Genomic DNA, 24,650 nt, shown 5'->3' with positions numbered 1-24,650 from the left:
GCTACCGGCTATTCTGACTCCCCGTTTCCTCGGAGGCTTCAGGATATCCGGCCTGACCGCATTTCCCCTCACCTGCTTTCGGGGCTCGCTTAGCGCTGGGCGGTCGCGCCCAAGGAGCGCGCGCATCCAGCATGAGCTCATTTCTCAGGGGCGTTTCCAGAGGCCCGGCAAGCTCAGAGGGCCTCACTCTATGAAAGGGCCCGGCGGCTGGGCGGGGCGCGGACGCCCCGAGGCGCTGCCTCTCTGCAAGCTTTGTTCCCACTTTAGCGTCTGAGAGCTTGTACCCGGCAGGGGAAGCCCCCATGGTCCATCTGGCCCTTCCGGGGAAGAGGCCGATACCCGGACGCGCGATCCCGGGCTGAGGGGAGCCTTGGGCGCACAGAATTAGCCGCGCCCCGCCGAAAACCTCTCGTGGGTGGGGAGAGCTCCTAGACCCTCTGCTCGCTTGAGCACTCAGCGCCCTGCCCCACCGACCGCAGCAGTTTCGGACCGGCTGCGCGGAGGGCCCGGGCTCCCTATCTGCAGTTTCCACGCCAGCTGGAAGCAGCCGCGGGCGAGCTCGTCACACCATCCGCCACGATGCCACTCGAGCTTCTCCCCGCTCCTGGGACCGGAGGCCGGAGGCCAATCACACTGCAGATAGGTCTTGCGATTGGACAGCAGTGAGTGCCGATTGGCCACCGCTACGAGTTTCGGCCTCCCTCCCTTTCCTTTTGCCTCTACTCCAGTTCCTGAGCTTCAAGCCAATGAGACGGCGCTTTATAAACGCCCTCCCTTCGCTTTCTCCTTCTCCCCACCTTGGCTAGGGAGGAGAAGTCCTGACTGGCAGACTGTCCTCGGAAGCCCCCTTCCCTTCACCAATCACCGAGGGAGGTACCCTCCCAGCGGAGTTCTCTAGCCAATTACAAAGCGGCCGCGGCGCCCTGCCGTGTAGTTTCACCAGCGACTCCTGGTTTCACCGTCCTTAACTCTTCAGGCTTTTTCGTGAGGGACAGCGACTCTGATTGGCCACTGTTGCCACTGTCGAATTTCTCCTCCAGCCAGCCACAGAACAAGGCGAATTCACCTTCTTTCCGTTCGTCTACTTTCGGCATTTTCCGCTCCTTGGGCGTGGTTTCCCAGCAACACTTTGTAATTGGTTTCTCAGGCCGATCGGCTTTTTCCGGGAGGAGCCGGGAAAAAAAGCGACGTCAGTGATTGGCTCCGTTTGGGCTTCGGCTCCGCAGCCGAAGCGGGCGGGCGCTGGGCTCGGCCGGCGATTCCCAGAGGCCTATTACGCGGGTGGCGGGGCGCAGGGCGGTGTAAGGCTGAGTGGGGGAGGAAGGAGGAGGAGGACGAGTAGGAGGGGGGAGGGGGAGTGGGGAAGCGCCTGGCGGCTGCGCAGACGGCGCTCCTCACACAGAGCAGCCCCCGACCCGGGCGAATGCGGGCTTGTGCCGCCGCCGCCGCCGCCGCCGCCGCCGCCGCCCGGGCCGAGTGACAAAGGAAGGAAGGAAGGAAGCGAGGAGGAGCCGGCCCCGCAGCCGCTGACAGGGCTCCTGGCTGGAGGCAAAGCGCGGACACTTCCTGAGCGGGCACCGAGCAGAGGCGAGGGGCGGGAGGCCGGCCGCGCTGGTGCCGTGGGCGGGGGAGAGGGTCCCGAGGGACGGAAGCGGTTGCCGGGTTCCCATGTCCCCGGCGTATGGGGAGCAGTTGAGGAGCCGCTGCCTGGGGTCTGAAGGAAGCTGCCTCCGCCACCGCCGCCGCCATGGCCGCTGGATCCAGCCGCCGCCTGCAGCTGCTCCTGGCGCAATGAGGAGAGGAGCCGCCACCACCGCCACCGCCACCCTCTGACTGACGAGCGACTCCGTCGCCCTCCGGTTCGCCGGGCCCCCGCCGTCAGCCCGCCGGATCCCGCGGCTGCCGGAGCCGCAGCGTTTCCCGTCGCATCTCCGAGCTACCCCCTCCCTCTCCCTCCCTCTTCCCATCCCCCTTTCTCTTCAAGCGTGAGACTCGTGATCCTTCCGCCGCTTCCCTTCTTCATTGACTCGGAAAAAAATCCCCGAGGAAAATATAATATTCAAAGTACTTATTTTCAATCAAGTATTTGCCCCCCCGTTTAACGTGATATATTTTTTTTAGGATTCCCCCTCCCCCGTTCTCTCTTCCCACGAAAGGGAGGGGAAAGAATTGTATTTTTCTCCATCCCCAAATCATCTATATGTTAAATATCCGTACAGATCTGTCTTGAAGGAGAAATACATCGCTCGTTTTTTTTTCATAGTATACAAAAGGAGTGAAAAGCCAAGAGGACGAAGTCTTTTTCTTTTCTTTTTTTCTTGTGGGAGAACTTAATGCTGCATTTACCATTAACCTAACACCCCAACATAAGACAAAAGGAAGAAAAGGAGGAAGGAAAAGGTGATTCGGGAAGAGAGTGATCATGTCAGGGCGGCCCAGAACCACCTCCTTTGCGGAGAGCTGCAAGCCAGTGCAGCAGCCTTCGGCTTTTGGCAGCATGAAAGTTAGCAGTGAGTATTGATTTTATTTTACACCTTTTCTCCACCTCACCCTTAAAATTAGAAACCTCGAAATACCAGAATTTTAAAGCATTAGACCTCCTGATATAGCAGTCAGTCAGAGGTAATAGAAAAGGGCAAAACCTGTCTTCAGTCAAGGATAAGGCAGCTCCCTCTTTTCGCTCTCATACCCCCTCCCCCAGTCTCATTAACCTTGAATTGAGAGAATATGATTTTTATTTGGATGATTCGATTTGAAACTTAATTTCTTATACTTTTCTTGCTGTTGGTAGTCAGCTTTATCAAGTGTTTGAGTGTTTCCACGTTAAGACAGTGGATGAAAGTATTTAGAATGAAGAGAACAGGACTTGACTGATAAACCATTATGTACATTTGCAGAGTATGTCTTTTGGAATGAGGGAGAATATTTTAGTTAGCTCGGGTCTCAGGGGTTATCATAGTTTAGCATACTTAATAGGGACATGAAATGTGCCACCCTTCTAACATTTCTGTCTTGCTTGTGTGACTATACAAAATATTTTTTTCTTAATCTGGGGATGAACTTGCTCAGTAAACCAGCACTCACATGTGGAGGCGAGCATTGATTTCTCCCTTTACGAGGGTCCGGGAGCCGATAAATATCCAGCAGCAGCAGTAGCATCTCTAAATGCATTGTCTTCAATTGGATAAGTGGTTTGATGTGTTATCTCTTATCCTTCCTGTTTTGACATTACCAATCTGCCACCATATAATTTATGTTTAATCAAAAGGTAACTGGGAAGTAGGTCCAAGTTTTGATTGAGGTTTGTATTGTCATTGTGCCAAATACTAAGTATGATGTTAATTGTCACTGACTCATTGTCATTTAAGTACAATTTTGGGATGCCATTGCATTCATTACTTGTTAAATGTTCTAGAGTAGAGGGGGTTCCTTTTTAGGACTATTTAAAATACTCTTGCTTTAGTTTTAGTCACATTTAGATAAGACATTCAGCTGGAAGAATGTGGATTTAGTCCTTTCCATCCCAGCTTTTGCAGAAGGCTGTGGCCCTGGAAATAGGAATATTTGGGCTGTGTTCAAGGTTGTTGCTAGACTGTATTCTTGTCCTGAATTTGTGCTGAAAAGTGCGTTCTTGAGGTGTTTGGTATACTAAGTATCTAATGTTCCAATATATCTCTATTTGTGGAAATGTTTATGTGGTATTTAATGTCAGCTTATTTGAATGTACTTCCAGAATTTGACAAAAATATCTATGTTGTTTCCTTATTCTCTGAGAAAGGGGCATGATGAGAGTGAAGACAAACTATTTTGTTGCCTAGGAGAATTGAGAGAAGTGAAGAACTGAGATTAAAAACACCACTAATGAAAACCAAACATATGTGGTGTTATATGAAATTGATTATATCCTTAAGCAACATAAAATAATCACTTTAATTGAACTCAGGATTTCAATTCATGTTACCTTTTGGAATTTGTCTGAAATAGGGTAGTCCAAGGTAATAGCTGAATGGGAGATTATTTTTGAAAGTTAAAAAAATTTTTGGTGACTAGCTAGTGGAGAATGCAGAGTATGTGAAGAGGGAAGCTGATTATGCATCTTTCAGGGAAGGGTTACACTTTCTAAGCACTTCATGGGGTCATTTGAAAGGAATATTTTAAAATTCTGGGGTAATTTTCAGCTATGATGAAGCAAATCTTATAATAGCTACTGAAGAGCCTCTTGTGGTACTGGAGTGTTTGTATGTTTTACATCTTGGTAATATAGTTTAAAAAACACTCAATCAGTTTTAAGTAATTGATTTATTAGATTTATTTCAGAGACCTAAAATGCTAGATTATAATGCTAGATTATAATGCTAAATTTTGGAACTTTCATTTTGTTTCTAAGGATTTTCTTCGAAAATGACTCGATTCTTGATAGTATACATGTTGACTGAGGATGTAATAACTCTTGTATATAGATTAAAATGTTTAATTTTCTATTACCATATACATCAACTTAACATTTAAAAAATTGGAGTTTAATGCTAATTATGTGTTTTTAACTACCTTGACTTTAAAGACATTTAAAAGAAAGGGGAGTTGCTAGGGTACTAGTGTTCTAAGGGACCCCTGTTCAAAATAGTCACATAAGAAATAGATCTCAAAAGCTTATCATTTAGTTGTAGAGGTGGGCTATGGGAAAAAAAATATTAAAACAGTAGCAGGATTACTGAAGGATTATAAAATACAAATTGAATCCTTTGTTCAGAGGGACAAAGAATAAAGGGATGAGACGAATGGGTTGGAGAGGAAGGACTTCCCACAGAGAAGGTGTTTTAAGACTGGTGTTAAAAAGGAGGCTGAAAAGATGGAGAAGCATGAAAGATTCTAGGTGGAAGGAATGAATGTACAGAGGTACAGAGATTGTGAGTATTGTGTGAGAGGCAACAAACAACTTAGTAAATCTGAATTAAAGGGGCCTAAATAGGAAAATAAGAAAAGATGGAATTTGAGAAATATGGGAAGTTTAGCTGATTGAGGGCAAAGGGGTTCTACAAAAGTTTGGTTGGGATTCAAAAGATATCTGGATTTACTGTAAGTTGCTGAACTAGATATTTAAAGATGATTTTGGTAGCTGACTTGCTGGATTAGAATGGAGAGATGTTAAAGCCCTTTTAGGGAGTTAGTAGCATATAATGTGTATCATGGGGAAATAAAGTAAAATGTGAAGATAGGATGAAAGGAACAGATTTGAGAGACAGTGTGATTGAAGAACTGGCAGGATTTCGGATTGGACTGAGGGGGAATATTTGTGAAGGAGTCAGGAGTTAAAAATAAATTCTGATGTTATTGGTCTGGAAGACTTGACCGCTGAGTTATATTGTTAATTGTAATAGGAAAATTGAGAAAGTGCTGAGATGAGAGGGTGGATGAGTTCACTTTTTAAAAATTTAATATACAGTAGGTTCCCTTGAAATTCAGTACATAGCAGTTAGTTACTGGCAATGATATTTGACTTTCCAGTTTATTAATTGCACAGTTTCTAATTTTTCTCCAAATAAAAATAATGGATTTATATTTGGGAGGAGTAAACTAAGGATTTTTATTTCAATACTTTTCATTAAAGTCCTAAAACAAAATAATTTTATAATAATTATAATTGGATGGTAGTTTATTTGAAAACAATAAAAATACTTTTGGGGCTAAACTGTTACTTAAACATTTTAGATATTTCACATAGATAGCCTTTAATTGACTCTTTGGTACATGCTTAAAACTTGTTTTTCATAAGTAATGATTATTCTGGGTAAAACTTGTTATTTAAAATAATAATGATGATATAAAAGGTTTCACTTTGTGAAGACTCCAGCAGAAATTAAAAGCTGATTTTATAATGAGTATTCTTTTTTTTGCCTTTTTTTGTTGAGTTAAGGCATTTACCTCAAGTTTAAATCAGTATATTTGAAATACTTCTTTTTACTTTATGTGATCAAAGTGATGTTTCCTTTTTGTTCACATTCAGGTTTACATGTTATTAAATAAATGTTAATAACTATGCAGTTCCTTCTTTAGAATTACATGATAATTTACTCAAAATAGAGAAAATAAGGGAGGACTATCTGTGGCAACTTTGGTTAAAAAACAGTAATCTTTTTGGTATAGTATTGGAGAAAATTTAGCCAAGTGGCTAGGTTCAATGCTTAAATATAAGATTTGGGGAGATGAAAACAAGTCAATGAATATCACTTAAGTTTACGCATATAAAATATTTTAGATCAAAATTTTTATTAGTGAAGAGAGAGTAATTAATAGTAGCTACATATTATTCTGCAGTATTCAGTAGTGTAGTGATTAAAACCAAACAATATGTACCAACTTAAAGTCCCTGTATTCCCCAGGGAAGTTTAATCTCTTTGTGATGTCTAAAAATTAGATTATTAGAATTTAGCCAATTTCTTGATTATCCTTGGAAAAGAGCTCATGTGTGAGACAGAAAACCAGAACATTATTTTCATTCATTTCCCAACCAGATTTGCCCAGAGTTGTTAAAGTACTTATGATGTTCATACAAGAATTACACGCTTTTTTCTTGCATGTACCTGTAAAATGCTAATTGTGAAATGACAGTAAGTCACAAGCAGAAGGAAAAAACTTCAAGGGAACTCAGAGATTCACAAATCAATTTATGGCTGATTGGGAACAGCATTTAGAAAAATGAGGTGACATTTTCCCATTTCACCAGCAAAGTACAGCTGAAAATCGGTACTGGACCATATGCTGTCAGTCCCTTATATTGGACTTGTGCTGCAGGTGTGAGATAATATTTTGGAGAAACAGCAAGGCTGGGAAAGCCAGAGATTTTGTAAGTGCCAGCAGCAGATTCCGAGATTGGGAGAGATCTATTTTTGTGTGCACTTTATGCGTAGAGAAGGCTGTAAAGCATGCATATGTTGACCCTGGTGCCACAGTTCCATACTTTTCAATAAGACTCAAGGGGTTTGAGACAGGGATGAGGATGGGCAGGATGTGAGACTGTGGTGTCTCTTGGGATGCTCCACCCTACAGTGGAGAATGGAGGGGCAGAGCACGTGGGCGTGACAGGAGTGTGTGCTGGTGCTGACAGGACCAACCTGATTTCCGGGATATTGTTCTAAGAACATAATCACCAGGTATAAATGAATTTGTTGGAATGTTTAGCATCATTTTCTAGCTGTTTTTCTGGGAGGGGGTGGTGAAGGGAAAATTTTGCATGCTTTCAAGAATTAAGGCATTTTCATGGTTCATAGGTTTTATAGTAGATGTTGCAGTCTTTGCCCCTATTTTGGGTTATATAAATTATCCTTGGTTATACAAATTGTTTTTGAAATTTGTTAAATGTGGTATACAAATGTATATTTATATAAAGATCTGTGTGTGTAGAACAGCAAGGAAAAACCGAGAGTGGACTTAAAGGAGAACAATTTGTTTTCTCAAAATCTTCCTATCTTTAAATTTATAAAATAAAGGAATATTTATTTTATTTTATTTTATTTTTATTTATTTATTTATTTTTTTTGAGACAGAGTCTCACTCTGTTGCCCAGGCTAGAGTGAGTGCCGTGGCGTTAGCCTAGCTCACAGCAACCTCAAACTCCTGAGCTCAAGCGATCCTCCTGTCTCAGCCTCCCGAGTAGCTGGGACTACAGGCATGCACCACCAGGCCCGGCTAATTTTTTCTATATATATTTTTAGCTGTCCATATAATTTCTTTCTATTTTTAGTAGAGATGGGGTCTCGCTCTTGCTCAGGCTGGTCTCGAACTCCTGAGCTCAAACGATCCGCCCACCTCGGCCTCCCAGAGTGCTAGGATTACAGGCGTGAGCCACCGCGCCCGGCCAGAGTATTTATTTTATTTAATGAGTTTTTATTCTAGTTTTTTTCAAAAAGTGAGCTAATAATCAGCCTATAATGGACATGCAGTAAATTATTCCAATATATACTTGTGTCTGTAAGGTATTTGGTCTGGTACCAGCTATGAAGACACAGCTTTGTAGATATGGGTTCTTAGTATACAATCCCCCTTCTCATTTGTGCTTATATTTTGGGGAGAAAGGTTTACTTTCAAAGGGTGTGCAAGTTCCAATTTTGTAAATGAGGAAATCTTGTATTTTGGTGTTGAATAGTTTTCTTGGCATTTTTGGTTTGATCACTTTGAGGTAATGATGTATTTTTCTTAAAACAAATTTTGCCAAACCAGCTTTTCTTTTTGTTTCCAGGGTACCATGGCTAAGAACAGCACAAAGCTGAACCCTAACATAGGCTTAATAGCATGGTCTGGAGTTGTTAATTTCTTGATTGTCCTTTCAAATCAATTTAGTAATAAAAAGTAAGCATTTCTGAGGAAGGAAGAACTATTTTTCTAGAAACTTGTCTTTTAGATGGTTATGTAACTTAGATGAATTTACAGGCTTAGGATTGAATAGGCATGCCCTAAAGCCAGAAGGTAGTAGGTAGGCAAGAAAAATATTAGAAACATTGGTACAACATAGTAACGTTAAAATACCATTTTTTCATTACTATTAATTGTATCATGGCATAATCCTTGGCTTAGCTAAGAAGGTAAAAATTAATAGGTTACTTTACTAGAAAGTGGCCATAAATAGTAAGTGAATGTTTGCTATGTACTAATCACTGTGCCAAATTCTTCACATGAACTATCATTTTAATCATTACAACAACACTGATAAGTAACTAATACTATTATCCCCACTTTAAAGATGAGGTAAATGAGATTCAGAGATATGAAGTAACTTGTTCAAGATAACCTGGCTAGAAAGTTGCTCAGCCAGGATTTAAATCCAGGCATTATGATTTCAGAGCCATTGCTCTTTTTTGTATATGTTATAGAGAATGGATTGCTGTTACCTTAACATTTAGATTTCAGAGATAAAGTGCCTTTTGCTTTTAGGCTAGTCTTTAATTGATAATTTAGTAATGATTGTGTAAGACTTTTGTCATTAGTACTTCTTTGAAATTAGTTTCAGTCACACCTCTTAGCAAATATAATACTTAGCTATTTATAGTTATCTGAATACTCCTCAGTTCTTTTAAGATATCAGGGGAAAACTTCTCAAGACAGACATTGAAAATGAAAATATTAGGGCTTATGCCAGCACAAGAAGAAAAAATAATACGTGTTTTTTTTTCCTCCTGTTGTTTAATGTTCAATCAGAGCATTGGTTTCTATTGAACATTACTGACTGTTCATAAATAAATCTGGTATATTTATATCCCCAGGTAATATTAGAATGTTATTCTCTAAATTAGCCATTATTAAGGATTATTAATTCACTTCACCTCTCTTCCTATGGGTTGTGGAAGGTTTTTTACCCTCATTGTAAAATTTGACATTAAACTTCATGAAAGTATTTTTTATTATATATACAACCAATTAAGTATATATTGAACATTGTTATGTTTGGAACTGTGACTCACTTCCCACCTTTTAGTTCCCCAAAGAATAACAGCTGTGCATCAATGTGGAATTGGGTTATTTGGAACCTCACCTTTTTGGAATTGGTTGGTAGTTGACAATCAGGAAGTAAACCAAAACGGCTCCTGAACAGCTGATAATCCATGAACAAATGGAGCATACACTTTGCTCTCATAGGTTGGTCTTCAGGCTTTTATTAATTGTTCTTTATTATTCAACACATTGTCTAATTTACTCAGTTGTCTGGTTTTTTTTTTTAAACCACAAATTAGAAGGGAATGGATGGATATTGTTGTTAAGTGTTACACTACTGAAAAGAATACAGGGAAACAAGCATATTGGGATTACTTTAGTGCAGGCTCAGATAGCTCCAGGGGAAATCACTCTGTGATAACTGTTCAGAATGTTCACCTAGAGAAATTATGCTAACTTAACTCTCTTTTAAAGGTCCAAGAGGCAGGAAAGTTTTTTCTGGAGAGCTGGGGTTCTGCATTAACTTCTCTTTACACCAGACATGTAATTTGCTGGTCAGTGAAGTGAGGAGGAAGAGAACTGGGTCACCTCTGTCTGATTGATCAACCTCTAGTTGGATTTCAGTGATATGTATAAGGGTACTGAAGTCTTTAGTGTGCTAGCCTAGGGTATTGTTTCTAACTGTTTTTTTTTTTTTTTTTTTAAAAAAAAGCTAGTCAAACATGGTTGTTGGGGAAGACAATGTTAAATCAGCTTAGTAACCCAGAACCCTTGCACCAGCTCAACTCTTTCTTCCATTGTCCATCTACATTATTACTCAGCAGCAGAGTTTTATCTGATTTAAGGTTTGTTGTCTTATTTTTTTTTTCCTCCTTGGTATATAGGGAATTGCTGTTTGGATTTTGATCTCCTCTGTTTATGGAATGCTTTCTTATGAATTATGAATAGCTGTGCAGAAAGTAACTTTACCAAATACACTTATAGTCTGTGTAATGAGAATTGAAAAGGTGGGTATCTTAATTGTTGTGCTGAGGAAAAAGGGTGATTGTGGCAAAGTGCTTTTCCTTCTTTTGGTGGTCTAAGAAATTCTTAGGGGCTCAATTGTCTAATATAACAAAAAGGTTGTGTGGTTTAGATTTCTTTCTAAGGAGGGCTAACCTGTCTTGATTAAATTTGACACCCTCCACTTCTCCTTGGTCCATAAGATTTAATTCTTTTTAATTGACCAATCACTTTCTTCATGACTTGTGTTGAAGTTACTGAGCTGAGTCAGATAAATTGCTAATGCTAGACTTTTGAGTTTGTGGAGGAAGCACCTGAAGAGTTGGAGGTGCTGAAGTTATGCTTGGCATCAGACTGATAGTATTGCAGGGATATTTGCTGTCCTATTGGAATTTCAGAGCTTTCCTTTCCTTTTTTTCCTTTCCTTCCTTCCCTCTTTCCTTCCCGTCCCTCCCCCCTCCCTTCCTTCCCCTCCCTCCCTCCCTCCCTTCCTTCCTTTTCCTCCCTCCCTCCCTTCTTTCTTTCTTTCTTTCTTCCCATCCTTCCCTTCCTTCTTTTCTTTTTTTTCTTTCTTGTTTTAATTCTTTTTATTTTTTAGAGAGAGTCTTGCTTTGTTGGCCCGGGCTGGAGTGCTGTGGTGTGATCACAGCTCACTGCAACCTCAAACTCCTGGGCTCAAGCAATCGTCCTGTCTTAGCCTCCCATGTACTACAGGCATGTGCCACCATGCACTGCTAATTTTTTTTTTTAAATTTTTTGTAGGGGGGGTGGTGTCTCGATATATTGTCCAGGCTGGTCTTAAACTTCTGGCTTCAAGCTATCCTCTCACCTTGGCTTCCCAAAGTGCTGGGATTACAGATGTGAGCCACCATGTCTGTCAAGAGCTTTCATATTCTATGTTATTTAAATTTTGAAGGAAAGGGGAAAGCTTTCAAGTTGGTGGAGTTTTAATAATAATATATAATATGTATATATAAGAGCAATATACTGTATCATATCTACATAATTTATGGTAATAACCACAATAATTATGAATTGAGTGCTACATGCCAGATAATTGCATGTTTGTGTTATTTACATAGTTTGCTTTAAATTTAAAAAATACAGTTTACTCACATGGTTCAAAATTTTAAAGGTGTTCTGTGAAGTCTTCCTTCTCTCCTGCTCTGCAACTACCAGTTCCCTTTCCTGGAGATAGCCAGCATTACAGTTTCTTATGTTCCTTTCTATCATGGACTTGCATTTTGTGTATGTGGACCTAAATTAATACTAGCTTTAGCAGAAAAAGTGTTAGAATTAAAATGAATTTTCAATCAGTAACTTTAGAAAATTGCTATCTTTCAACCTAGTAAATTACTGAATCTTTATATCTTTGTGAAATAAGTGCAAAGGTGACAGGACTCCTCCCTTGGCAAGTAGAAGTAAAATGTTAATAGTCTTAACCATTGAACACTTAATGGCACATTTAAAATAGATGTTTATTTCATGGTAAAGAAAGAGACAAAGGATAATATATTAATATTTTTCCCTTTACCTTTTTAGTTTCCTAACATCTTAAATGAGAAAACCTGTTCTCTTGAGAGATCAGAGGCGCAGAGTACGTCAATGTCAATGAAGCCTGTGCCTTTTACCTCTTTAAGAGCGCATGGTTTCATTCTGCTCCTAAACCAAGCACTCCTTAGTCTTTTTGAAAAAAAAATTATTATTTTTGTGAAGTAATATATTCATATGATTTAAGGAATGCAAATAGTACACAAAGGCTTATGATGGAACTTCTTGTCCCCCAGTCTTGGTTCTCAGAAGCAACTTTGATGATGATAGTTGTTTCCTCTAGTAGTTTTTGTCATATTTTTAATTAGTATACTTTTTATTTCTTAAAATTTAAGATACTATTTTTTTGTCTTCTCATTTTGGTAGATATCATTTAATGTCATACCTATCTCCCTTTTGCTTTCATGCTAATATAATTATACCATTATTTTTAAACTAATTTATTTAAGTTATTTAAATTATTAATTCTCAGTATCTAGACATGGAACAATATTCTAAGCAAGTAGTATACAGTGATCACATTCCTTTTAAAAACAACTTTATTAAGATATAATTCACATATCATAAAATTTATTTAATGTGTACAGTTTAGTGGTTTTTAGTATACAGGTACTCAGAGTTGTGTAAGCATCACTACAATTTTTTTTTTTTTTTTTTGATAGAGTCTCACTCCCTTACCCTGAGTAGAGTGCCGTGGTGTCAGCCCAGCTCACAGCGACCTCAAACTTCTGGGCTCAAGCAATCCTCCTACCTCAGTTCCCGAGTAGCTGGGACTACAGGCACACACCATGATGCCCAGCTAATTTTTCTATTTTTAGTAGAGATGGGGTGTTGCTCTTGCTCAGGCAGGCCTCGAACGCCTCAGCTCAAGCAATCCTCCTGCCTTGGTCTCTCAGAGTGCTAAGATTACAGGCGTGAACCATGGTGCCCGGCCTACTACAGTCTAACTTTAGGATACTTTTGTCACTCCAAAAAGAAAGCTTGTATTCATTAGCATTCTTTCCCCATCTTCCTCTTCCCCCTAGCTCTAGGCAACCACTAATCTATTCTCTGTTTCTATAGATTTGCCTATTCTGGGCATTTCATATTACTAGCCATTTATGACTGGCTTCTTTTACTTAGCATAGTATCTTCCAGGTTCTTCCATGTTTTAGCAGGTATTAGTACTTCATTCCTTTTTATTGCTGAATAATATTTCATTGTATGGGAATGCCAGGATTTGTTTATCCACTCATTAGTTGATGGACATTGGGCTGTTTCTGCTTTTTTGGCTAGTATGAATAATTAATTCCTGCTATGTACATTTGTGCACAAGTTTTTGTATGGACACGTTTTCAGATTTTGGGTACATACCCAGAAGTGGATTTTTTTGTATCATATGGTAACTCTATATTTAACTTGTAAGGAGCTATGAAATTGTTTCTAAAGTGACAATCACATTTCCTTTGCTTTTAAGTTTTTCAGGTTTCATTGTTGCCATCTTCTTTTTCTGGTACTATTTGAAATGATCATAATCTCAATTTTTTTCCCCCAAATGTATCATTGTATCAGACATTCTGTGGATTCCTATCTGCCCCCTACCTCCTTTTCTTGGAGTGTCCTTTTTCCTAGAGCCCTCATCCTACTGCTGGGATCTGACCTGGTTGTTCTCCAGGCCCATTGTATAGCTATCATCCTCTGATTTCTTTCATTACTCTTCAGGATTGACTCTTTTATTTCCTGGATCCCATGTATTTGTATCACTGAGTAGTTCTTATCTAATAGAATCTGGTGACATTAGCTAACAATGCCCAAAGTATTAATGTATGGCAAATGTATCTGGAAAAGTTATCAGTCCCCCCCCCCCATATTTGCTCTAAATGGGCATTTAAGAAACTGACACATTTTTTTTGGCAGGTATCTTGACCTTTTCAGTATCAAGACCCGAGAAATAGCTATTTAGAGGTTACTTTGTATCATTGTGATCAAGTGATTACCATGCCAGCATGAAGCAAGTACAAAAATCTGAAAAATATTAAGCAATTGTTTAGACCAGTGCTGTTCAGTAGAAATATAAACCATAAACATGAGTTACTTATATAATTTTAAATTTTCTATGAGTCACATTAACAAAATCAAAAGACAGGCAAAATTAATTTTAATAATATATTTTATTTAATGTAGTATATCCAAAATATTTCACCATGTAATCAATACACAAATTGTTAATGAGACATTTATATTCATTTTTCTGGGTACTAAATCTTCATAACCTGGTGAGTATTTGACACAGAATATGCTAATTTGGAGTAGCCACATTTCAAGTGCTCAGTAGTCACATATTGCTAGTGGTTATTGTGTTGGACAGTGCAAGTTTGGAATTTTGTTGAGGAATTATTTTAATTGTTTTCAAGCAACGGAAAAGGTGTATGTGGTTTAAAAACACTTCACTGATTTGTACCATTGTTTTGTTTTTAGTCCTGTTTACAGTTTATTTTGAAATTTTATTTCACATTAAAGGAAGTTGAGAATTTTTATGTTCTTTAGAAAGGTACTTACTATAGGGGGCAATGATTTTTCCCCCCCATATTTTAGTAAAACTGTTAAAATATATATTGAAATTTTTACTGGTATGCTTGTTAGATGTTGTCATTGCCATGATTGCCCTGGCCTTGATGGAATTTATTGGTCCACATGTTCTTTGTCATATGCTGTCTTTCCTTGATGTATCAAAGACCTATTCAGCTTTCAGAGTCTCACATGCCACCTCAACTAGTTTGTCATTCATACTTTACCACAAGGCATGAAATTCACTTGCATATAACTGCGATAGCACTCTCTGTGACCCTTCTTATATTCTTTCTTGTATTCTGGTTAACTTGTCTCTCCCTAGGAGATCATTAAGTTCCAATATGACAAAAAAGTAATTTACTCACCTTTGTATTTCCTGCAAAGTGGATGACATATTTAAGTTGAAGGTAGTTTGTCACGGTGGTATGGTCAATACTAGTGGTATGATAAAGAGTTTCCAGGTCATCAAATGGTCACTCATGTTTCCAGTAACATTTGAGTTTTGATATAAGAAATTATTTTATAAAGTAAAACCTGGATTTTTGTTTAAATGCGAAGGAACAATAGTAGGGAAAGGAACGAGACATAGTGATATAGACACTTCTGTCATACTGTGTGCTGAACGCTAAGTGACCCTGAACTCTTTAGCTGAATGAATGAAACAGTTTGGATACTAGGTTGCACTGGTTGGTAAGCCTGGTACCTTTGAAACATTGACCTGTGAAGCTACTGCAATACCCACAAGCCTTCTAGGATTTTATTTGGAGTGGGTGAGGATAGAAAAGAGATTTAGAACAGTGAAACCTGACAAATCAATTTCTTTTCACCAAGTAGCTTATTCTGCAAAGGAGTAGAGATAAGGTAAAGAGACAATATTTAAATTTGAAAAGTCCGTTTGTCATGGATATACTTAGGTATGTAATTGTAGTATTGTGGGGGAGTTTTGAAAACTCCAGTTTTTACAGGACCTCTTTTTGGGTTGTTAGGATAATATTTTTTGATATACTAGTGTATATTAGTATATCAATTCTAGAGCTTTCCCAGAGAGGGTCAGAAATATTAATGCAGGGGCTCTGTTGCTAAATACAACTTCTTAAATAGTTGTAAAATATGACTGTCCATATTTGGTTGAAAAATAAATTGCTTTCTACTGATTAGAATAATACCTCCCTCTGTGACTAATTGTGTACATTATGAGATGTTTGGCTTGTTTGGGCTACAGTTCTTAGACAAGGAAGAGATTTACTTGTTTTCTCTGTAAGTAGCGAGTACCTGCTATGTCCTTCTTGAACCAAGAGGAGTTACTAAAGAACAAGGTATAGTTTTATTTAAATTCAGTTGAACATCAGAGATAACTTGTATTGAGAGGCTTTTGAGTCCTTTAAAAAAATACACCGCCTTGTGTGTGTGTGTGTGTGTGTGTGTGTGTGTGTATCTCTCTCTATAGATACATAATTTTCTATCAGAGTCTAGAAAATTAAAGAATGGCTGGGCACTTTGAGAGGATAGAGGAAATGTTCTAGTATTATGTTTCTGATCTACTTTGGAGGATGAGAACTTAGTAAGAAACAAAGGGTGTGTTTGTCATGACTTGTAAAATGGGAGCAGGTGGGCCAGTTCCTGTGGTCTTTAGAAAAGAAAGATGCCCAGAGGCAGGAAATTGTCTGACTCTACTGCCTTGGATATGGCATCAATATAAATTATACAGTTTGTTGGCTTTCAATAATAATTTAGGAGTAAGATGTTGTTTAAAATGTAGTTTTACATTATGTCCAAAAAATCATGTTGTTAATTTCTTACATTTACCTGAGAAAGGCTGTGTACTTCCTAAAATTTAGGAAAGAGGTGAGAAATGCTACTGTGGACCATGGAGTGGGAGTGGGGGAAGAAGCTACTTAGAAAAAAGTTTGTGGTTATGACAGGTATGAGTTTCCCTGGATGCTATTGATGGTGGCCCAGATCTTAGAACTAGAGTAATTCAGATTCTGCTACCCTTTGAGTGTTTATTGCGGCCAAGCACTATCATTTCATTTAACTTTCATAATGCTTTGAGACATTATTATTCCCACTTAATGGATTAAGAATCTGAGGTAAAAATGTAATTGATTTATTTAGGATCTTACAGCTAATAGGAAGTAGGTTCCAGATATTGAATCCAGGCCCTCTAAACTTTAAGTAAAGAAAAAAAATTTTTAGCTGGGCATGGTGCTTCACACCTATAGTCCCAGCTACTTAGGAGGCTGAAGCAGAAGGATTGATTGAGCCCCAGGAGTTTGAGGCTTCAGTGAGCCATGATTGTGCCTCTGCACTTTAGCCTGGGTGACAAGAGTGAGATTTTGTCTTTAAAAAAAAAAAAAAAAAAAAAGAATAATTTTTTGAGTATTTACTATGTTATTGTACTATATACTAAGCAATTTTTTAAAAAACAAGTGTTTTTAAGGTATACAACATGATGTTACAAGATACATATTATAATAAAATGGTTACTATGGTAAAACAAAGTAACATCTCTATCATTGCACATGGTTACCCATTTTCCCCCATGTAGCAAGAGTAGCTATAATCTACTCAGCAGAAATCCTTGGTATGATACATAATTATTAACAGTCCTTATGATTACATTAAATCTTTCCACTTATCTTGTCTATTTTACTACTTTGTATCCTTTGACCTACAATTTCCTATTTCCTCCCCACACCCAGACTCTGATAACCTGGTTTATTCTCTGTCTCTATATATGTGACCTGGTTTTTTTTTTTTTTTTTTTTTTTAAAGATTTCACATGTAAGTGAGATAATACAGTATTATTCTTTCTGTGTCTGGTTTATTTCACATAGCATAATGTCCTCCAGGTTCATCTCTGTTGTGGCAAATAGCAGTATCTTCTCTTTTTTTAAGGCTGAATAATAGTCAGAGTGTGTGTGTGTGTGTGTGTGTGTGTGTGTGGTGTTTTTGTTTTTTTTTTTAAGTTTCTTTATCCCTTCATCCACTGATAGACACTGAGGTTGTTTCCATATTGTGGCTCTTATGAATAATGCTGCAGTGAATGTGGGAATGCAGATATCTTTGTGAAGTGATGATTTCATTTCTTTGAGTATATACACAGAAAAGGGATTCCTGGGTTATATGTTAGTTGTATTTTTAATTCCTTTAGGAACCTCCATACTGTTTTCCATCATGCTTGCACCAATCTCCATTCCCAATGAGAGTGTGCAAGGGTTCCCTTTTCTCTACATCCTAACCATTTATTGTTTTTCTTTTTCACAATAGCTATGCTAACAGGCGCGATGTGGTATCTCATAGTGGGTTTGATTTGCATTTTCCTGCTGATTAGTGATGTTGAGCACCTTTTCATATATCTGTTGGACATTTTTATGTTATATTTGGAGAATGTCTATTCAAGTCCTTTGCCCATTTTTAAATTGAATTTATGTTTTTGTGCTATTGAGTCTTATGAGTTGTTTATAAATCTTAGATTTAACCCTTTATCTGATTTGCAAATATTTTTTCCGCAACCTGTAGGTTGCCTTTTCATTTTGTTGTTTGCTTTGCAGAAGCTTTTTAGTTTGACAAAGTCCCACTTCTGTATTTTTGCTCATGTTGTCTGTGTTTTGGTGTCATATTCAAGAAGTCATTATCAATGCCAATATCAAGGAGTTTTCCACTTATATTTTCTTCTAGGAGTTTTATGGTTCCAGGTCTTATGGTTTAGGTTTTTTATCCATTTTGAGTTGATTTTTGTGTATAGTGTATGTAAAATGAGGATTCAATTTCATTATTTGCATGTGGAAATCCAGTGTTCCTAGGACCATTTATGAGATTGCTTGCTCCCTTCTATCTTCTTGGTGCCTTTATTGAAAATTAGTTGTGTATGTTTGGATTTGTTTCAGGGCTCTCAATTCTGTTCCACTGATGTATGTGTGTTTTTATGCCAGTACCATACTGTTTTGATTACTATAGCTTTGTAATTTAATTTTAAATCAGTAAGTGTGATGTCTCTAACTTCATTTTTTTCCCCTTAGAATTGCTTTGGCTATCTGGAGTCTTTTGTGGTTCCATGCAAATTTTAGGATTGTTTTTTCTATTCCCATGAAGAATGCTATTGGAATTTTGATGGAGATAGCATTGGGTCTGTATGCTACTCTGGATAGTATGGTTATTTTAATAATATTAATTTTTCTGATTCATGAGAGTGGATTATCTTTCCATTTATTTGTGTCCTCTTCACTTGTTTTTCATCAGTATTTTGTAGTACTCATTGCATAGTCTTTGACCTTTTTGATTAAATTTATTCCTAAGTATTTATTATTATTTTTTGATGCTGTCATAAATGAAATTGTTTATTTCTTTTTCGGCTTGGTTGTTATTTGTGTGTAGAAATGCGGTGGATTTTTATTTGTTGATTTTACATCCTGCAGCTTTACTGAATCTGACAGTTTTTTGGTGGAGTCTTTGGGGTTTTCTACATGTAGGATCATATCATCTACATGTAGGATCATATCATCTACAAATAGAAGTCTTACTTTTTCCTTTCTGATTTGTGTACTTTTTATTTCTTTTTCCTGTGTAATCATTCTTGATAGTACTAACAGTATTATGTTGAATAAAAGTGTTGAGAGCGGACATCCTTGCCTTGTACCAGATTGTAGGGGAAAAGTTTTCAGTTTCTCCCCATTGATTATGATGTTAGCTGTGAGTTTTTCATAAGTGGCCTTTATTTTGTTGAGGAAATTTCTTTCTATACCTAAACTGTTAAGAATTTTTAATCATGAAAGGATGTTCAGCTTTGTTGTATGTTTTTTCTGCATTAGTTGAGATGATCATGTGGTTTTTGTCTTTATGTCTGTTAATGTGATGTATCACTTTGATTGATTTGCATATGTTAAAAGCACCTTGCATGCCAGGAATAAATCTCACTTGATCATGATATATGATCTTTTTGATATGTTGTTGAATTTGATTTGCTATCATTTTAATGAGGATTTTTGCATCAGTGTTCATCAGAGATATTGGCATGTAGTTTTCTTGTGGTGTCTTTGTCTGGCTTAGGTATCAAGGTGATGCTGGCTTCATAAAACGTGTTAGGAAGTATTCCCTCCAGATTTATTTTTTGGAATAGTTTAAGAAGTATTGCTATTAATTCTTTGAAAGTTTGGTAGAATTCATCTGTGAAGCCATCTGGTCCCGAGCTTTTCTTTGTTGGGAGGTTTTTAATTATTACTTTAATCTTTTTGTCATTGGTCTGTTCAGGCTTTCTGTTTCTTCCTGATTCGGTTTTCGTAGGTTGTATTTTTCTAGGAATTTATCCATTTCCTCTTGGTTATCAAATTTGTTGGCATATAAATGTTCATAATAGTCCCTTATGACCTTTTTTATTTCTGAGGCATCTATTATAATGTCTCCAGTTTCATTTCTGATTTTATGTGTCTTCTCTTTTGTCTTAGACTAAGGGTTTCTTGATTTTATTTTTTCAAAACAACTTTTTGTTTTACTGCTTTTTCTGTTTTTTCCTATTCTCTATTTTAAGAAATTTCTATTTTATTTAATTTTCACAGTCCTGTGAAGCACATGTAATTTATAAATGAGGAAACTGAGGCTTAAAGGGCCATACACAGCTAGCAAGATTCAAACGATACTTAGAACTTGTCTTAACGGCTCCACTGTATGGCCTTTATAATTGGAAAGGGAATGGGAAAATTACGTGAAATTGGATTGAAGTAAGGTTTCTTAGGGTAAAGCTTAGAAACTTTTACTTTTTATAATGTTATTTACCAAGGAGAAAGTAATTGTCAGTCATATATAAGTGAAGTTTAAATTGTTTTTTCTTTGAAAATAAAAAATTTAAGAGCAAATGCCTTGCTTTTAAAATTGGTCAGGCCATCTATAAAACAGTGGCTATAAGAGATGGATAAAAAGTATACTTGAAATCCATATTGCAAAGTCAGTTTTGAGCCAGAATTCCTTAACTGAGGAAACTGAGGCTCAAAGAGGTTAGGTAACTTTTGCCAAGGTTTCGTAGCCAGCAGGTGGCAGAGCCTGGATTCCAACCCAGGTAATTTCATCTAGAGCTGTTATCCTTACTTTGTCCTAAGAGTATGTGAATGTATAAAAGTGGAGCTTTGCTACCTCTGATATCTTGAAGGCACCATTTGAGCCCAGTTAACACATAGTTTTGATTCAAGGCAATAAGAGAAGTGTTAACACTTCACCTGCTTCCATCCTTATTATTTCCTGTGATCACTGGTCTCAGTATTTTTTGTTGTTGCTTTGTATTATTTTTGCATAGTAAGATCCTGTGTGCTTAGTTGACATTTAATAAATGATAAATACTGAAAATAAACCAGTAATTTAAAACTTTGAATCTTAAATATAGAGACCAAATTTTAATATAGCAGTTCATAATCATGTTTTTCTTCTTAAGAATTATTTTTATATTGTTTAAAAGTAGTTAAATATTAATAGAAAGAATTATTATTTCTCATCACTTGGAGAAAATTTTCTGTGCCTCTGAGTTGAACTTTTCTTATTTGAGGAGTGTTTTAAGTGTCAAATTATAATAAAAACCTGTGATGATACAAAATTTTGATGTAGTGTAATTGGCTCCCATCCTCTCCCATGCCTGTTGTCTGCAAGTGAGGGGCCAGACATTTTGTTTGAAATAATTAACTTAGTTCATACATTTCTAATAAATAAAACCAAAATGTGAACTTTTCCTTCCTTTTCCCTTTTGGTCTGTAACTGGGAGACTAGTGGAAAAATACTGTTTTCTGTTAACTTTGCAATAACATGCCTGTTTTTTATGCAGTTGGATTTTTTATACCACAAATAGAAGAGTATGTCTGTATCTTAATGTACAGCATTTAATATATGGAATACTCATATATCTGGAGGTACTTATTTGCCAGCTCAACTATATAGAATTAAGGTAGGAATTAGATAGTAGATAAAAATGAACAATGAAGACCCAAAAGAGTTATAACAGAATCTGAAGAAAATATATATTTTTTAATCTATCTGAAAGTCCTTTGGTTATTGTTTCCCACAGTAGTCACTCTAAATAATGTTATGCTGTAATAAATATTCTGTGGCCAAAGAAGTTTAGGAAATGCTGCTTGTAGCATCCCTTAAAGGACTGGTATTTGGATCATTGGAAGTTATGCCTTAGGTTTATTTGTGCCTTGCTTTTATTTGAGAAGGGAAGGAAGCCAACATTTAATGAGCATTTATTCCACAGGGCATAGGTGGTATCTCCATTTTATAGACAAGGAGCCTGAGGCCTTGCTGGTGGTAATGGGCAGAACTGGGACTATATTCCTAATATGTCTGATTTCTAAGTTTTTGCTCTTTGACCTTATTATGCCACTGTGTGATTGTAATGAACTGCTGCCCATTGGATTTTACTCCCTAGAAACAGCAATTCAGCAACAATATTAGGAAAAGACTAAGCTGGCCTATTTAGGGAAGAAGGAAAGTATAATAAATTGACTATCTGACACATCCTTTGCTTTGTATAGATCAACTTCATTGTTCCATGGTGGAAGATTTCAGACAACACTATAAAGTGCTTTTTGAGTGGAATTTGATATTATCTGTAGGTGTTCTCTAGCTTTTTATTTATGTTTGCTATTTTAAGGCCATTCTTTCCCCCTCTGGTCAGGTATGGTAGAGCTTAGGCAAGTTAATTAACTTTTTATAGCTTCATTTTCCTTATCTGGAAGTGATGATGATGATCCCTACCTTTTGGAGTGATTGTGAGGCTTAAATGAGGTAATTGTGCATGTAAGGTATTTAGCAGTGTCTGGCACATAATAATGTTAGCTGCTGTTGTTATTAGCAGTTGTAATAATAATAAGCCTTAGGTTGTGTTGTTTTTTTTTTTTTTTTGGAGGAAAGGCAAACAAATTTATTTAACGTGTATACACAAGAGCCTTCAGAATGACGTCCCAATGACACAGGGGAAATTGTCTGTTTTTATGCTTAGATTCGACAAAGCATGGACAGCGGTGTAGAAATATGATCCGACAAAAAGTGCGTGATCTAATACTAACAGGTGGGGAAACCGAACAGGCCTGTTTATATTCTTCTCAATCTCTCTGAGCATGCATTTCTTCTTCTTCTTTTTTTTTTTTTTTTAACTGGTTTTTTTTTCTCTTTCTTTTTTTTTATCATTAATAACAATTTAATTTTACAGAGTCAAAGAGTTTAACAGTATATCTTGTTAGATACAGTATGTCCTCATAATGTATACATTATTTCTTGTACAATGATATGAAATAATATGGGAAATATTCATGATAAATTAAGTGAACAATGCAAGTTAAAAACAACAGTTTCATATTTTTTTCCCCACCCCCCCCTTCCCGAGTCAGCACCTTCAAGTGTTACCACTCCCCAAATGGTGCGCAATGCACTCATTGTGTAGGCATACCCCCATCCCCTCCCCCACTCCCCACCTCAGTCTGATATCCAATTGGTGTCATTCCCAGATTTGTAATTAGGTGATGATCAGGGAAACCAATTTTCTGGTGAGTACATGTGATGCTTGTTTTTCCATTCTTGGGATACTTCACTTAATATAATGGGTTCCAACTCTCTCCAGGAGAACCATAGAGATGTCGTATCTTCATCATTCCTTATAGCTGAGTAATATTCCATGGTATACATATACCACAGCTTACTAATCCAATCATGTATTGATGGGCATTTGGGTTGTTTCCACATCTTTGCTATTGTGAATTGTGCTGCTATAAACATTCGGGTACATGTGTCTTTGTTACAGAATGACCTTTTTTCCTTTGGGTATATGCCCAGTAATGGGATTGCTGGGTCAAATGGTAGGTCTACTTGAATCTGTTTAAGATACCTCCATAATGCTTTCCACAGGGGTTGCACTAGTTTGCAGTCCCACCAGCAGTGTATTAGTGTTCCTGTCTCTCCACACCCACGCCAACATGTGTTGTTTTGGGTTTTTTGATAAAGGCCATTCTCATTGGAGTTAAGTGATATCTCATTGTGGTTTTGATTTGCATTTCTCTGATGATTAGGGATGTTGAGCATTTTTTCATATGTTTGTTAGCCATTCTTATATCTTCTTTCGAGAAGTTTCTATTTATGTCATTTGCCCACTTTTTGATAGGGTTGCTTGATTTTTTCTTGCTGATTTTCCTGAGTTCTAAATAGATTCTTGTTATCAGTCCTTTATCCGATGTGTAGTATGCAAAAATTTTTTCCCATTCTGTAGGTGGTCTGTTTATTCTCGTGACTGTTTCTTTGGCTGTGCAGAAGCTTTTTAAATTAATCATGTCCCATTCATTTATTTTTGTTGCTGCTGTGATTGCCTTGGGGGTCTTCTTCATAAATTCTTTGCCTAGGCCAATGTCTGTAAGAGTCTTTCCTATATTTTCTTCTAGAATTCTGATTGTATCACGCCTGAGGTTTAGGTCTGTTATCCACCGTGATTTGATTTTTGTGAGAGGTGAAAGCTGTGGGTCCTGTTTCAGTCTTCTACAAGTGGCTAACCAATTCTCCCAGCACCATTTATTGAATAGGGATTCTTGTCCCAGAGTATATTCTTTCCCGCTTTGTCAAAAATAGGTAACTATATGAGGATGGTTCTATATTTGGATTTTCTGTTGTGTTCCACTGGTCTGTGTCCCTGAACTTGTGCCAATACCAGGCTGTTTTAAGAACCACGGCCTTGTAGTATAGTTTGAGGTCTGGCAAATTAATACCTCCCATTTTGTTTTTGTTGCTTAAAATTGCTTTTGCTATACGGGGTCTTCTCTGATTCCATACAAAGTGTATAATTATTTTCTCTACGTCTGTAAAGAATGATGTTGGTAATTTAATAGGGATTGCATTGAATCTGTAGATCACTTTGGGTAGTATAGACATTTTAACAATGTTGATTCTTCCGATCCACGAGCATGGTATATTTTTCCATCTATTTGCAAGTTCTGCTATTTCTTTTCTCAGTGTTTCATAGTTTTCCTTATAGAGGTCCTTTACCTCTTTAGTTAGATATATACCTAGATATTTTATTTTCTTTGTTGCTACTTTGAAGGGTATTGAGTCTTTAATTTGGTTTTCCGATTGACTGTTATTGGCGTATATAAATGCCT

The 24,650-nt window shown here is 37.5% G+C and overlaps 1 protein-coding gene across 3 annotated transcripts in view; it reads left to right on the top strand.

The window, feature by feature from the left end:
• The first annotated feature begins 1,361 nt into the window (after positions 1-1,361).
• GSK3B (glycogen synthase kinase 3 beta) overlaps positions 1,362-24,650 on the top strand; it is a 198,689-nt gene continuing 175,400 nt past the window's right edge. For 2 of the 3 annotated variants that reach the window (XM_069475102.1, XM_069475101.1), the window contains exon 1: positions 1,362-2,510. In XM_069475102.1, coding sequence (XP_069331203.1) covers positions 2,423-2,510 — 88 coding nt within the window. In that variant the 5' untranslated portion in view covers positions 1,362-2,422. The remainder of the gene's footprint in view (positions 2,511-24,650) is intronic. The other variant, XM_069475100.1, reaches the window with a different exon arrangement.

Source organism: Eulemur rufifrons, chromosome 7 (assembly GCF_041146395.1).
Source record: "Eulemur rufifrons isolate Redbay chromosome 7, OSU_ERuf_1, whole genome shotgun sequence".
Taxonomy (NCBI): Eukaryota; Metazoa; Chordata; class Mammalia; order Primates; family Lemuridae; genus Eulemur; species Eulemur rufifrons.
The sequence above is the reverse complement of the archived record's forward strand: the minus strand, read 5'-3'. Positions and strand labels throughout refer to the sequence as shown.